The sequence below is a fragment of the Manacus candei genome, unplaced genomic scaffold, assembly GCF_025592945.1.
Source record: "Manacus candei isolate 608988 ecotype Guabito, Panama unplaced genomic scaffold, ASM2559294v1 h1tg000069l, whole genome shotgun sequence".
NCBI classification, from domain to species: Eukaryota; Metazoa; Chordata; class Aves; order Passeriformes; family Pipridae; genus Manacus; species Manacus candei.
This window is the reverse complement of record NW_026138117.1, coordinates 3364805-3380698: the sequence shown is the minus strand read 5'-3', so window position 1 is coordinate 3380698 and position 15894 is coordinate 3364805. Positions and strand designations below refer to the sequence as shown.

Below are 15894 nucleotides of genomic sequence, written 5' to 3'. Positions count from 1 at the left end.
AGCTCCAGAACTCAGTTTTATCTTATCCATCCATCCATCTAGTATATTGATCTAAAGACTGAGCAGGCTGTAGACTTTTGATTACAGGTAGTAAAGACACAGCTACCCTACTCCAAGATGAAAAAGCTCTGTGGCTACAGATAGCAGACCAAGGCTAGTTCTATTAGTGCAGAACCAACTCTCTACTCTTTTATTCAGTTTTACAGACACAATTGTCAGTAATTACTCGGCCTTCTGTTTAAACAGGGAAACACCTAACTAACTGAAGTTCACTATCTCCATAAGCACCATTCAGAACAGCCATCGAATAAACTACTACCAGATTTTAATCCTCAGCTTTGAGATGCATGCACTTAAATGTGCAGATTGAAAATATAATGCAGAAGCAAGCTACTTCTTGTAGGTTGATAAGAGAAATTAACCAGTAAAGTATGAGTATATGAGTTGTGACAGAATGAAATACTTGCTTATACATTTGTTTTCAATTTGACAGAACTCAGCTTCACTATGGCTGTCCTGAAGTTCCTGGTTCTTTATGCATCAAACATGATGAGGAACTCAAGTTTTGAAGTGTGTCTTTACTTTTAGCAATCAAATGGGCTCGAACTGCCTTAAGGAAACAAAATTTTCATTCTAGAGAAGGGATAAAAGGAAGTGTTCAATAATCTAAATTTACTAGGTTTTTGACAGCATGGTTTAATTGTTGCAGCAATGCAATAGTTTATCCAGTCATGAAATAAACATTATACTCCCCAGTAATGGAGCAAATCCTACAACATGAGGAAGATTTTATAAGGAGTTTTAAAACTTAAAAAAAAAAGTCAAGTGTCTAGCTGTTATTTTCCTCAACCAATTTTCTGGACTACAGCATGACTAAGTACTTGAAGGCAGAACAACTATAACTCTGGTAACAGTATTAGCAGTCTGTCACACACTGATGACCTGAAGATATTTAGTTCCTCCAACACCCAGCTTAAACATATGCTAAATATAGCCTTGGCCTTTTCTTCTGACATTAAGATGAAATTTGTCACACAGCTCTGTCTCACTGCTTTTAAACTCTAACTCTAAAGGGTCAGAACTCCATTTCTCAAGCTTTCCTAGAAGTAAACTATTCTCCAGGTTCCTTCCAAAAATTCTTTACTCTTGCTTACCACTTTGAAATCCCTTAATCGGCACAGAAGCAGAAATTCATACAGAGCTTCAAAAGGTAGAAAGGTTACAAACTTCCCAACAAAGCTGTGCCTTAATAAGAGGAACAACTGACTTGACAGCCATATGTGACACACTGAAAAATCTGGACCACATCTGGACTGATGTGGTAACTTTTTCATTGCAAAAGTGAGTCCCAAAGGCTTTAAGAATACCAAATTTACTGCTTTGATACACTGTAAAAGAATAATTTATCTGAAAAAGTTTTGTCATGACATGTCTAATGGTTATCAAATGACAGCCATCATCTTTGGTTTATAGTCCATGTTGTAAAGACCACAGATTTAAAAAAAATGGATAGGTTTTTTTTTTTTTAAATAGTGGAGTATGAATTAGGCACTACACTATCAGATATTAGAAGTGATACTGATGGTGTGAATACATGGTTACTTGCATTGTACTCAGGAAATATATTACATACTTAAAAAAACCCTCCAACCTTGAAAAAGTGTCCCTATGCCAAAATCCCATCAAATCTAAGAAGATGGACACTAAGATCTAGCTGGAAAAATAATAAATCTACCAACCTTCTGATTGTAAAAGTCATATACAGTTTTTTTAAAAAAAAACTCCACGGAAGGTGGGTCATAGCTTACAAAACCAGGAGAGACCTTATAGGATCACCTGACCTCATAAATGCAATAAAGCATTAGGAAGTCAGTGAATTAAATTCTGTTTGCACTATACTGCAAGTCTCTATTGACTTGAAAATCATTAGTGAATAACAACTTAGCAAGCACTGCAATGGACTGTCACAGTGAAAGGTTACCTTCATTTCTAAAAATGTGTCCTGTTTCTACTTTAAATTCATTAAGCCTCAGTTTCCAGTATCCTAAGGTTTTACTAGATCTGTACTATGAAAACACTGTTATAGTTACAACTATAACCTTTACAAACACACATTGTCTCCAAGAGCTCAGTAAGAAACCTCTGCCAATCCTTCAGTCATTCTTCTCGCTCCTCTGGTTTCTTTTCAACACTTCAACACTTTTTGAAGTGTACTGGGACAAGGTATAGCTAGCTAGCTACACAACTAAATCTGGAAAACACGGAAGACAGGAAGGGGAGAAAGAAGAAGTGAGAAAAATAGTGGGCAATGAGAAAAATCACACAGGAAAAAGGTATGAATGAACAAAGGCGGACTACCAGACTAGAGCCAAAATTCTGTAATAAAAACAGAAAATCCAAACTCTAGAATTCTGAAGCTGGTTGCACTTCACATCCAGCTTCAGTGATCTTACTGAAAAGGGCTCTAGAATGTGTGGGGTTTTTTCTTATTTCAAGCTACAAAGCAGATAAGCTCAAGAAAACAAAGGTCATTTTACAGTCAGCTCTTGAAAGCTACTCATTGCTTATCTTAAAAGATTATGTTGGGCAACCACTTTTTACACTGATGTGTAAATGTGATCTGTGTGTGATGAGGACAAAGAATCTCACAGACTCTGCATTAATCTCATTCAATGAACATGAGTTACTGCTCTCAAGTATAAAAGCTTTCAGAAGTTCAGATACTGCAGGCACAGTCTATAAATGCTGTTCAAAGCATCCGAGCATTCAAAGAAGGCTATGAAGCAAATTAATTTTACCATGCACAAAAATTATTTGCCTTCCTATTAAGTTACATTTTCAGTCACACTTCACCTAGCTTCTAATTCTGAACACTGCATGGCGAACCTGTGAATGATCAATTTTTTTGAGAGAAAGTAAATCCATATAGAAAGTTTCAAATTGAAAGGAAATAAAACTTACTGTAATTGGCACATCTTTTGTTCCTGAATTTAATAAATGCAGATTTAAAATTTTTGGCAGATCTGTTAAAGAAAAAAAACCACACCTGGCTATTAGGCTATTTTAACATAAGAAACATATACAAAGTCATCTGCACTAGCTGGTTCCTCAAATAAATCCACTGTTCAGAGTTAAAAAGTTAAGACTAACACGACAGAACAGCCAGTCTAAATAGCTAGTCCCAAGAAACTGACACACTTAAAAACTACAGTTTTGTGTATTAGTAGGTATTACAGGCTTCAGCTAACTACTCGTATTCGTAACATATTAAGAAACAAACAGGTTAAAAATACTACAATGAATGATTTTGCCAGATGCACCAGCAGAAACTAATCTTACATGTAAAATCTTTGTGTGTTAAGGAAGTTGCAAGGAAAAGTACCTCAGAAGCTATCTCTTTTTACTTGAAAAAAGATGATCTCTTTTTCTTCAGTAACAAATCCCTTTTACAGTTTCAAAAGATACCTTCAGTTTTACAACTTTCCAATGTATATGTTTTATTTCACCAAGCAATATTAATTTAATTAATGTTAAGCACAAATATGTAAGTAGTACTTGAAAAAAAATCTTATCATAAATAACAGATTTGATTAAGTTTGCACACCTTCACTATCCCCCGTGTCTGGAAACATTAAAACTTATGCAGATGTAAGGCAGTATTTCAAAACAAGTTCACAGACTAAGTAAACTGAAATGGTTTTCAGACTAAGTAATGTACAACTGTGTGAGACTAATGTTATTACTAGACCTAGAACCAGATGTGCAAACTACTGTTCGCTTGTACACATCTCAAGTATACTTGCTGGTGAATATATCTGTGCACTGTTGTAACACGCTATTATCAGTCTTTTAAGAAGTATCATTCCACAAGCAACCCTGAACAATACAAAGATAAGTGGGCTTTCCTCTTCCCACCCTACTCCTTATAAATACTTAGAGACCTGAAGAATGCTTTACCTTGTGTTCGTAGTGTACCAAAATCTAGCATTTCTGTTGATGAATAGATTCCTGGTGCTTTAAGGAAAAAAAATAAAAGTTATTTTCTTATTATACTAATATTATTATACTACTATTTTCTTATTACACTAAGAGTTAATTAATTTGAATAACTGAAAAAAAAAAAACCCAACCAAATCCACAAAACAAAACAAAATCAACGAAAACAATCACTCTTCTACAAACCTGTTGTAACTTCTACTTCAACAGGGAGAATGATAAATTCTGTGTTGTCTGAGGCATTTGTTTTTATTCTAATAAAGGCTGTATGATTATCTGCTTCCCTTGAAGAAAAGCTGGCTCTCATCACTCCTTTTGTTTCATACGGAGGTATTTCCTGATAAATAATCAAAGCACATTTATGAGAGTCCAGTAATTACCAAAAAAGCTGTCATACCAAATAATTACAATAGAAGCATTGAGTATAATTGTATTAAGAGAAAAACTTGCAAAAGCAGAAAGAGGTATACTCCATATTATTAAAATTACACTTTCATTTATAAATTAAATTAATATAGTTGTAAACACGTAAAATGACACTGATTAAAAACAGGTATATGCACGAGAACTTCCACATCCCAATTCTAAGTTTTATGTATTAATTTGTGGTAAAAGACAGTAGACTAAATTAACAGAATTCTACCAATAAACAAAAGTTGTTAATAAAAATGTTGTTGAGTACTGTAATATAGAATATTGGGTTTGCATATCCTAATTGTTTTTTCTCCAAAGCAGACACAAGCCATACAGTTTCAGTCCTAAACACAAACTGAAATAGTGCAGAACTCCAAGTAGCCAGAAGCTTGTGGGGCCATCATGTAACTTACAGCAAAAAGTCAAAATGCATTTTAGTTTCTGTACATGCCTATTCCATCAGTTCCAATCTGCATTCTTTCTGTATTTGGTGTACACAGCTGCAGCACAAGACTAACTTCAGCTCCGTAACTGAAATACCAATATCAGACAGCCTTCCCAATCACTTTACAGAAGGTGTGAGGATTGGGATTTTTATTTTGTTTTTAACAGAGGATGAAAGGTTTGATTTGAAATTTGGAACTTCCTACACTAAGTGGAAATAAATACAACAGAAAGCAGAAATTTTGGATGAGTAGTCCTTGCAATGATTGGTATTGTTTCAGTTGGCAGCTTATTTCATGTTTTTGAGGTAGGAAATTGGACAGGAAGTAATCAATTGTTTTATACTTCATCCAATCATCCGAGCATTTGGTATCAGAATAATTTTAGACAATTATGTAAATCCATATGTCAAAGTATCATCACCATAATTCAAATAATTTCTTCTACTTTGCAGCTTTTTCTAACTGCAGTGAAGCTCTTGACATAGTCAATACAATGATGTATCTGGGTGTTTCCTCCTACTGGTTTGATTTTTCTTATTGTTTTGAAATACCAGTGGCTGATAAGGGAAACAAGAGGATTAGTCTGCAAGACACAGAAAGTTTTCACATGCTAGTCACCAGTGCTTTTGCTGGTAACCTGGCCCAGAGAAGCTGAAAAGCTACATGCTCTGAAAAACATTCCTCTTGAGTTCTTTTGACAACAAGGAAGGGGCTATCTTTAGAAGCAATACAATTTGACTAAAACAGTGTCAAGACATTAGGACCTTCACCTTTTAAAATCAATTTTCCTGTTTACATCTAACCCTCAGCATCTCTTTCCACTGCATTTTTTAAAATGCTTGTGATCTGTGTTAGTACTTACTTGCAATTTTTGTATCTAACACTAAAACACTGCCATTCTAATGGACTTTCTCCAGAAAAAAGAATTAAGTATTGTGACTGTCCTTCATAGCTCACTTGGCAATATCCTAGCTTTACTCTTACAACAAGTTAAACTGTCACATGACAGCTGGACATTACCAACAGTGTAATACATAGCATAACGCCAAAACTTTACCATCAGGATGCTTCTAAATTTTATTTCACTTAAAGATATCAGGTGTTACTTAAAAACTATATTAAGTGAAGAACACAACAAAAAAGACTTAATGGGCCAGACCATGAGTCTGTTCAACCCACTACCTTGTCTCTAGCACCAGAGAGTAAAGAGTAACTGCAGGGCATGCATGTAGGAATATTTTCTAGAACAGTTTCCAGCCACTCTCGACTCATGATCTAGGGATTTACTGCAGCTAGACAAGCTGCTCTTTTATGTAGTAGTCCTTAATAGGACTTTCTTCCCTAAGTTTGTTCAGCTGCATTTTCAACCTATCTGTGCATTCACAGTAATTTGCAAGAAGGACTTTCTGAGTTAAAAAACACCACTAACAACAAAAAAGCCAACACAAAACCCCGTAACCAATAAATCTAACAAAATATGTATTTTTTTTCTGTGGGTTAGATCCAGCTCACAGGCGTCTGGGACATTGTCCTGAAAGCTCAGGTAGGTGTACTTTATTCTACTGGGAATTGTTTTGTTCTTTGCATTCCGAAAAAGCACAGCTCAATACATATGGCTTACTGTAATTAAACGTTTCATTTGATTCCTACTCCCATTACAGTAACAGACCATTATTATTTCCATTTTTATGGGATATTTTAATGATCACAAAACAAGAAATGAAGTAAGTAAAAAACCCCCAAAGCCTGAACTCATCAAAATAAAACCTCCCCAAGCAAGTACAATGAGTGCTGCAAGACACGGCTACTCACCCATAGCTTCCTCGTACCTCCCTGCTGACCTGTTGGAAGCTCTAAATGGAGATCACCTCCACTGGAATACATTTCTACCACCTGAGGTGGATAACAGAAAATCATTAGCACTCAGTTTTAAAGGGATCCTGTTCTAGTTATCAGGTATTATCACATGCAATGGCATAGCTTAGTGACTATTTGACTACTGGAGTATCTTATAAATTCACTTTAGTGACGATATAGCCATTAGCTAGTGCTACATTTATGTCTTTCTATAGCATTTCATAGTTTGTGGATCACTTACTTCACAGAATCAGAATTTGGTTAGGTAAAGACATCAATCCTGCCTTAACATAAGAATGCTTGCCAACATTACATACTACGTTACACCTTAACACCACCTTACACTGTGCAAAACAGGCAAAAGGAAGCTAAGAGGCATCACCAAATTAAAAGCACAAGATCTATTTAACTTTGTTTGCTTCAGTGTTCTTCCTAATTACCACTGAAGTTTAAATCTTTATTTTGCCGTAATTATAGCCATGTTAAAAATTGAAATTTTACTGTAAAACCTCAATTAGCAAATTAAGAGATCTGTGATTATAATCTACAATTTCTAGAACTGACTTGCATTTGAGCAGAAAAAACTTCACACAATATGAAAGACTTGACCTCAAACAGCTTTAAAATTCAAATAGAATTTTAAGAAGTTTCAAAATAAAAATTTCAGTTTAATATCATAAATGAGTATTTAATGATTTTCCTCTTAGGCTCACCTGCAAAGGTTCACTGTGGGGGTTATGTATATTTATTATAGGAGAAAAACTGCTATTTACAGGAACTCGTGCCCCAATAAATGGGCGCAATCGATAGGGGTTCGGAACTCCAATGCCAAACACCTGGTTCAGAAAAAGAAACACAAGCTTAAGCAGCTGTATGTAACTGTTGCAGAGCCTAAAATATGCTCACCAGTTTTAGTAATCCACCATGTACTCTTTTGATTAATTTTACAGTATAATTCTAATAAAATATTTTAAACCATTATCGTTTGCACCTGAAGGCCATTTCTCATAGCTACTACTTACTTACACTGACATACTGAGAAAACAGGAAGTCAAAATACCACCTTTCTTCTGACATTCTGAAACACTAAATACCAGCCATAGGTTAAAGAGATGTGAAATGTTCCTTTAATCATACTGTTATGAAACTATCCATATGGGAAGCGTTTCTGTTGTTGTTTGCAAAATGTTGTCATGGTAAGAGTCATAATCTTTCAACAAGAGTATTTTTATTTTTTTTTCATTTTTCATTCTCTCTCATCTGTCTGGTTATCTTTCTGAATCTCAAGTGAGTAATGCAAGTGACTTTTTGCCAGCCTAATGAATAGCAGTGTCTTGTCACAGGAGTAGATGAACACAGAGCTACAGAATGAGCCAGATCAGTACAATAAGCCACAAAAATAACATAAAAAAGGTGTTGAGAGGGTTTTAAATCCTACATAATTTCATCAATCTGGTTTACAGTACTGCCCTACAATATTTACAGTGGTGTATTTTTGTTTTACAACAGGCAGCAGGGATGGAAATTCCTTCAACTGGGTTGATGGAAAAAAAACCAAACCAACAACTCATCATTATTGTGCAAATATCCTTGGATGGTTAAGTGTCCCATAATAGATACTGCTTTGATTCACACAACTTTTTCTGAAACAGTGTAATTCTCTTACCTGATAAGTAAATACCCCATGATTAGAAGTGTTAATAAATAAAGTGTTCTCTACATTTCCCACTACTCTTGCGAGGAAAACTACATCAAAGGATGTATTCCCTCCTGGAAGAATTTTCTGGAAAAAAATAAAAGCAAGCAAGCAGAGGGATAAGCAAAACTGTTTACTGAAGACATTACACTACACAGATGAACAATGGTTTTTGTGCTACAGAAGATCTCTTATGTTCTTTATAGAAATACCGAAGTTAGAAAGTCTACTGCAAATTTAGAAAAAAGGAGTAGAAGTTTCAGACAAATAAACTGTGTAAAAAAATAATAAAAATACCAATAGTTTACAACTATTATCTAGTGCAGGATCGTATTTAATTGAATTCTTATGTTAAATTCTGAGTTCAGTTTATCACAGAAATATTTTAGTCTGACAGTTCACAGATCACTGGAGAAAAGCAATTACTTCAAGACTTCCATAAATGAGAAAGGTTGTTTATGGACAGGTTTTCTGAAGTTTTTAATGTTTATATGGCCCCTGCTAAGCCACAGGCCCTGCAGACAAAACTGAAACTAGAGGACTATATCTGACAACAAGGTGGTTAAGAGTTAACCCTGCTGACACCACGCTCTTGAACATGTAAGTTCCTGTAACATGATTACTTACAGCTGTTAGCGCATTGGAGTGACTGCTTCACACTAACACTACTTCACATGACTTAGAATTTTCAGAAAAAGTATAGGAACAGTTTGTTCCTGTAAGTGCTCTAAGGCAATGGAGTCACTTCAGCAGCAAAGAGATCTGCCGTTAAACCTTCAATTACAATATACATTTCCAACACAGTCAGAAGTCCCAGTGTTTCTGTGCTCAGTTCAAATTTGCTCTGAGACCAAGAACTGCAATACCTTAATACTTTTAGGTATGCCATTATTGCAGCAAGTTGCTCTTTAAAGAAGCTCTCATTTATACTGCAGAGGGGAAAGAAAAGTTCATTTTGAGAAAGCAAAATAACTTACCCTATTTTGGAAAAATGATGCATGAAAATGTGATGTTGTAGCAGATATTGATACTAATGTAATTGTTTCTTCTGAGCTAGGGTTATGTAGGTAAACTTTTTCCATTTTTGGCATTCCAACTGGCCTGTCAAAACACAGAAAATATTTTCGAAGCATCAGAAATCTAGACAATAGAGCATTGGGCTTTTTTCCATTAACCAGAAAGGAGTATAAAAGTGATGCATACTGACAATAGAACTTTGTGTTTAATGCTTTTTTTTTAAGTAACGTGTAAATTATACTTAGACTAATTACTTAGTTAACATCTTTTCCATTATTTTATTGCTTACTTTTCCTGAAGGTTTACCTAATGTTGCATCATCCTCATGAAATTCTATTGTCAGGTTTTTACTTCAGAATAGGTCAAGTTTTCTATTCCATGCTAGAATCCCTAAATAACTATCTTAAGACAGGGTTTACACAGTAACTTAAAATAAACAGAATATACCCTAGACAAAATTTGAAATGCCAGGTTTTTTTCCATTATAGATTTTAAGCAGTTTTACCCAGAACCCAGAATTTCTCTGGCATCATATTTTATAACATGCTCTACAGAATTAAGTAGGTAGACATGTGCAGCAACAACTTTTTTATATGTATAGTATTTGAACTCATACCTTAAGGAAAAAAACAAATGCTTGAAATAAATGTTAGAATTTAAGAATTCTAAAATATGGTAGTCACACAGTTAAACAACAGCACAATTTCACTAACAAAACATTCTAACAATTTATTTGACACAAGATTTGGGTTTGGTTTTGCTTACAACAGCTCCAGTTTCACCAACTATTTTTCAGACTTTATTGTCTTTTCAGAATTCTTTTCATGCCTTTTAACACACATGTTAAGCATCAGCACCAAAGCACTAATCAAGATGCAGATTACAAATTGCTCAATCTGGAATTTAAAATAGTTAACTCAACTTTCAGGCTACATGTACTCCATGTAGCACTCTCTCCCATGTCACTTGCTCCAAACGTTGCAAGGACAGCAAAACAATTGGTAAGAATTACTACCTGTAGTACCTGAAGTGATGATGACCAGCAACAGGCAGCTGTTCTACCCTCCTCAATTCACTTTAACAGGCCAAATTAGTAAGTGCTATTGCATTCACAGTTTTTCAACCTGGAGGGGGGTGTGAAGTATGTCCCAATGCACGAAGTTTGCTGTAAATTAAAGGCTCCATTGAATGGAGAATTTAGTAACAATAATCAAACTGCACTACAATTTACAAAGTGTTTGTGATGACAGAACCTCCTACTTATGAAACATGGGGTAAAGAGACAGATGCTAAAGACTATGCTAGTAATTCAAAGACACAATTACTAACCATCAATAAACAGCATCTTCATTAACAGAAGAATATATCTGCACTCTACTACTGTAAATTTCTTTGCTACTCACCACTACAACACCAAACACACGCGAAACCACACCAGAAAAAAGTGTCTGCTGATAGGGAGCTACCCAGCACTCCCTGAATTCTGAATCCACTGCTTCAAACACTCCTTCACTGACATCAGTACAGACGGCCTTGAGGATTTTATCTGCTAGGTAGCTATGAAAGGCATAAGCAAGCTTGTATAACAGTCAGGACTTTTGCAGCAAATTCCTTGTTTAGACAAAGCGGTCAAGCCTTAAAGTACTCTCTGATTTTACTAACATCAAAGTAAACATAAAAGGGACGAAATAAAATAGTCAACCTCTCCTAACACTGAAGAAAGCTCTTTGAGTCTTTCCTGAGGATCAACTGTCTGTTCCCTAGCTCTCATTGCAATTTCTGATTCTCCTTAGTGGAAGACGCGCTCCCAACATCTTGGTGCAACTCTTCTGCTTGCCACAGTGCAGTTTCTGGATACTTCCCTTTCCCACAGCATGTTCAGCAGCTCCTCAAGAAGGGGAAATCATCCTTCTCCTCTATTACAAAGCGCTCCAAGCTTCATAAGAGGAGCTAAGAGCTGAAAACAAGAATCAAGCAGAACAGTTCCTTAAAACCACAACAGCAGTAAGTGAGAGATGAGGTAGATTTTAAGCACTGTGAGCAAATGACATGATTACTATATCACCTGTGGTCTCTACAGAAAACCAGCTATATACTGAAAACCTAAAATCAGGGTTGACTTCAGTGACACTTTTTATGATGCATCATGTGTCAAACACCACAAAGCCAAGAAAATGATGTTGAATGAACTGGCAATACTGAAGCACCAGTATGTTCCTGTCAGAAAGGAAGTAAAACTCCTTATCTAGGAAATATTCCAAATATTAACAATCTTTTAAGGCCTTCATGCTTTTCTAGTTCTGAAGAGAAGGGACTATAAGACAGTCTATTTGAGAGGCTAAATTTATGAAAACAAACAGCCATGACTAACACCACAGTTCACTAACTTCATATTCCAGACTAAACTACCATGGTATTAATTATAAGTGATAAAGGCAGAAGGAACTTAAAAGGAATTCTGTTGTTAGGACTGTGTTTTATTTTACTGTTTTGCTGATCATTCTGATTTTGAAACAATGAGTCCAGTACTACATTTCGCTGAGATACAGCTTCCCTTATTTCTTTAAGTTTGATGTTAGCCAAATCTACAGAAATAGGACTTCATAAACCTCACCTGTTTTTCTGCTACCAGACATGGTAAAATCCAGGTAGAGCAGTGGACACCAGACACCCTTAATGAACATACATTCAAAGCAATAATCTCATCAGGGATGCTCTCCAAGCTGTAGATTATCAGACCACAATGATCTGCACAAGTATAGTGTTACCTGATGCCAAATTTCACAGCAGAATTTCCTGGAGCAGTCACAGCAAGTACTTTTCATTGTGAGAAGCTGGTACAGACACACATCTTCAGGTAAATATGAACTGTCAAGGCATGTAAGATTTTGCTCCTGATCCTCTGTCCCTGCATAATGCTAGGTCCACCTACACTGATAAAAAACCTGATACCACAACCTAGATGAGATGATGGTAATTAACAAAGGGGAGGTGCCTGTTCAAATGAGTCAAGATGCCTCTGTTCTGGTTCTTTACTGCTGGAACTCAACTCTTTTTGAAGTCTGAGTTGGTATCTGCAGTTACAGTAAGCATGCCCTTGTAATGGAATTAACTGCTACTCCAGGGATCAAGAGGTAGTTTCTTTTAACAATGGAAATCAGCTGTTGCAATTTCGGGGAGATGAGTCCTTGAGTTATTGGCTCAAAGCTGACTTGCAAAAATATCTAGCTACTCAGATTGAGAAAATGCCTTTTTAAAAGAGCAATTAATTTTTTCTTACTGTACATGGTTTAAGCACCTCTGTAAAATGCTCACTTGATTTATGATACAAATCTATTACTGAAAAGTAAAAGGATATAAATTCAGCAGATACATTCTTCCTGTTTCATCTCCTATTCTTTGTAATGAGACTGGAGAGAAAACTGAAGTCAATCAAAAGCTTCACAGTTATATTTTGAAATGCTGGGAATATACGTAAACATACTCAAGATTCAATTCCGGTAAATTCCTAATGAATTTGAGAGTTTTACATATGTTTTCCCCCAAGAATTTTTTTCATTTAGCATCTTCGGCCATTGTGGAAACATATGTAAGACTGGTTGTTGCCCAACATATCAGAAGTGGGTTAAATCATAGGTTAAATCAGTATCCTGTCATACAGTGTCCTATCAGACAGGGGTGAATAGCGTAGACGCCTAGAAGGCAAAAGTGTCATGTGAAAAGCATATAAAGTCAGGTGCCCAGAACACTCTCCTAGCCTCTAAATATATGTGGCTTGGGAACTTCCATAACCAATGAAGACAGTTCTCCAGTCAGAAGATCAGAGTGAGCAAGCTTCAACAGTAAGAACTTGGGTGTTGACTTGTAATGTATCCACCTACTTTTAATTAAAAGAAACAAAATGAGCTGGTTGTACAAGGTTACATCTAGAGACTGAAAGGGAGTGCCTTTTGTGCCATTCTGAAGAAAATAGTGGTTCCTTACACAAAGGAAGACTGCACGATGTACAAAACCAGAGAATTAGTGACTAGAGCATTCTTCCTGTTTCACATGAAACCGTATGCATCGCTGGTTGAGTGACACAGGCAAGTGGCTTCTTTAACTGAAGTCAGTAACTGGAGCACATATGTTGGAGAAAGCAAATGCATCTCCAACTCAGAAAAGCAAAGAAAACAGAAGGGGTTTGGGTTTACACACGTACTAGCCTACAAATCACTTGTTTCAAAGTTGGTGTCCACGTAACGTACTAAATGGAGCAAATGCCCCATTTTATGTCAGGAATCCAACTTAGATTCCATACAACAAAATCATACCTTTTCCAAACAGTTAGCAAACCCCCATATATAAAACGCCAGCAAGAAGATTTTATCCAACCGTGTCACCAAGTGTGGTCAGAATTAACCTAAAGGTGTAATCTAGGTGTAATCTAACTCTTATTTGTTTTGGCAGCATTTTGCACTCTAGCATGATATGCAACCAAAACCTGCAGTAGATCTGGACAAAATGTCAATACACTGTCAACACTTTCTCACGTTTAAAAAAATCCAAGGGAAATGAAAGTCTCATTTTGCAACATTTCTTTAAAATTCCAACAATCTCAAGCTCTCACACATTACAAGCGTATCAAATGTACTGTGTAAACATTTGGCTCTACATTATACATAACTTATAGGTCCTTTCACCAGGTGTAAATATACTTGTTTAAACTGTAAGAAAACCAGTGATTTGAGTAAACTCTCTAGCTGCTATAAGTATCCACTATTTACTGCTAAGAGATTAGAGTTCTTGAAGAAAACAGACCGATTTGCTAAACTTATACTAACCTTATGTTAAAGTAACTTCCATGATTTTAAGAACATTTATATCTACCATACCTAGTATATACAAACACTTCTTCTATAGCTCAGGGAAACTTGAAATAGTTAAACTGTTAACAATATCATTCTCCATTCTCTTACCATGCTTCTCCTCCCATACGTTTTTACAGCAGGAAAGCCTTGCAAGGGTGAAAACTAGTTTTCACTGCAATATAACACATTCATTATATGCCTTTACTTTTTAAATGCCCCTTTGCCTTGGTTTTCTTGGTTTTGGTTGATGCAATTAGAAGTATAACTGAAAGCAGTGCAGTCTAGATTCAAAGGGAGACATATTAAGACAGATTCAGCACAGCTGTATTCTCCAGATCTTTACCTATTCTGACACTATCCTGTCCTTAAAGCTACAGGAGTAAAATATGTCCCTTATGTTACCTAAAGTAACATAAGGTCTCCAGACCTGGAAGAAGCTCTCAAATATTTGAACATTGCCAAACAATTGCTTTCAAGGTCAGTAAAATCTTTCATAGAATATCCTGCTAAATACTACAGCTCACAAACAAGAAACACAAAACCATTACAAAAATCCCCTAATGAAAACACTTCAAAGGAAATGCAATGAGATTGTTTATCAAAAGAAAACTGAAAGACAGAACTTCAGAATACTGTCCTACCAATGAGAAAATTTTGTCTGAGAATGAGACGTTGCTCAAATTGAGTGAAGCAAGAACCTCCATTCACCATAAAAGCATATGTTCATCAAAGATTAAAATATTACTGTTGCCAAAAGTATGGTTTCATACAGTAGCAATCATTTATATGAAACAGGGGTAAGATGTCAACTTCATCTTTAAAATAATGCCACATTTTAAAATTTTGATGGTAAGCAGTTCTTCCTTATATTGTGTCAGTGTTCTAAAAGTACCCAAAGTACCTAAGTGCTCCATTATCAAAAGCTACTTCTACCAAAAAGCTTAGTTGTGAAGAACTTAAAGTTTACTTTTGATACAGTCAGATTTGAATTAATAAAGATTAAGGCAATGTATCAAGATCTGTGAATATCCGCATTCACCTACAAAGCAGGTGCAAGAACTGAATATAAACTGCTCTGCAACAACCTTCATTCACATGGGCCACCTGCAGGACCTCTCATATGAAGACCAATCTTAAACACAGAAAGCCATATAGGTAATAATTGTTCTTCCAAAATAGCCTCTGAGCAACCAAGTCCCAAAGCTATGGAAGATGAAATTATGGTTGCTGTTTGTACATTAGAACACCTCAGTTACTCCATTTCCATTTGACAACAGAGGAGAGGTAACAGTTTAAAAATGGAGAATATAAGCAACAGAATGCAGGTAAGAATGAAGTCAACTAGTTGTGGAGCTGGTTTTAGGTGGAGGGGTTTTTGCTCATTTTCTTTAAAGCCCTGAATCTCGAATATCCAAGATGTTGCAGAATTTGTTCCAGAAAAAGACTGGTGTTGCTTTAGAAACACAAGGAAGACATTTACACATTAAATAACCAAATGAGTATTCCACACGTAGTCCAAGCAGTCCCTTGGCACAGTGATACGGGATAACCTGCCACAGTTCTATCCCATTCCCAGAGGCTTAATATATACAGAGAACATTTGGGATTTCTTCAAGTG

At 35.8% G+C, this 15894-nt stretch overlaps 1 protein-coding gene across 1 annotated transcript in view; it reads right to left on the bottom strand.

Moving 5' to 3' along the window:
- TMEM131 (transmembrane protein 131) overlaps positions 1-15894 on the bottom strand; it is a 92998-nt gene that overhangs the window by 37583 nt on the left and 39521 nt on the right. The window contains exons 5-11 of the mRNA XM_051806781.1: positions 9387-9510; positions 8380-8496; positions 7427-7549; positions 6669-6749; positions 4183-4333; positions 3958-4014; positions 2962-3023 (exon numbers count right to left, since the gene is read on the bottom strand). Of these exons, the coding sequence (XP_051662741.1) occupies positions 2962-3023; positions 3958-4014; positions 4183-4333; positions 6669-6749; positions 7427-7549; positions 8380-8496; positions 9387-9510 (715 nt within the window). The remainder of the gene's footprint in view (positions 1-2961; positions 3024-3957; positions 4015-4182; positions 4334-6668; positions 6750-7426; positions 7550-8379; positions 8497-9386; positions 9511-15894) is intronic.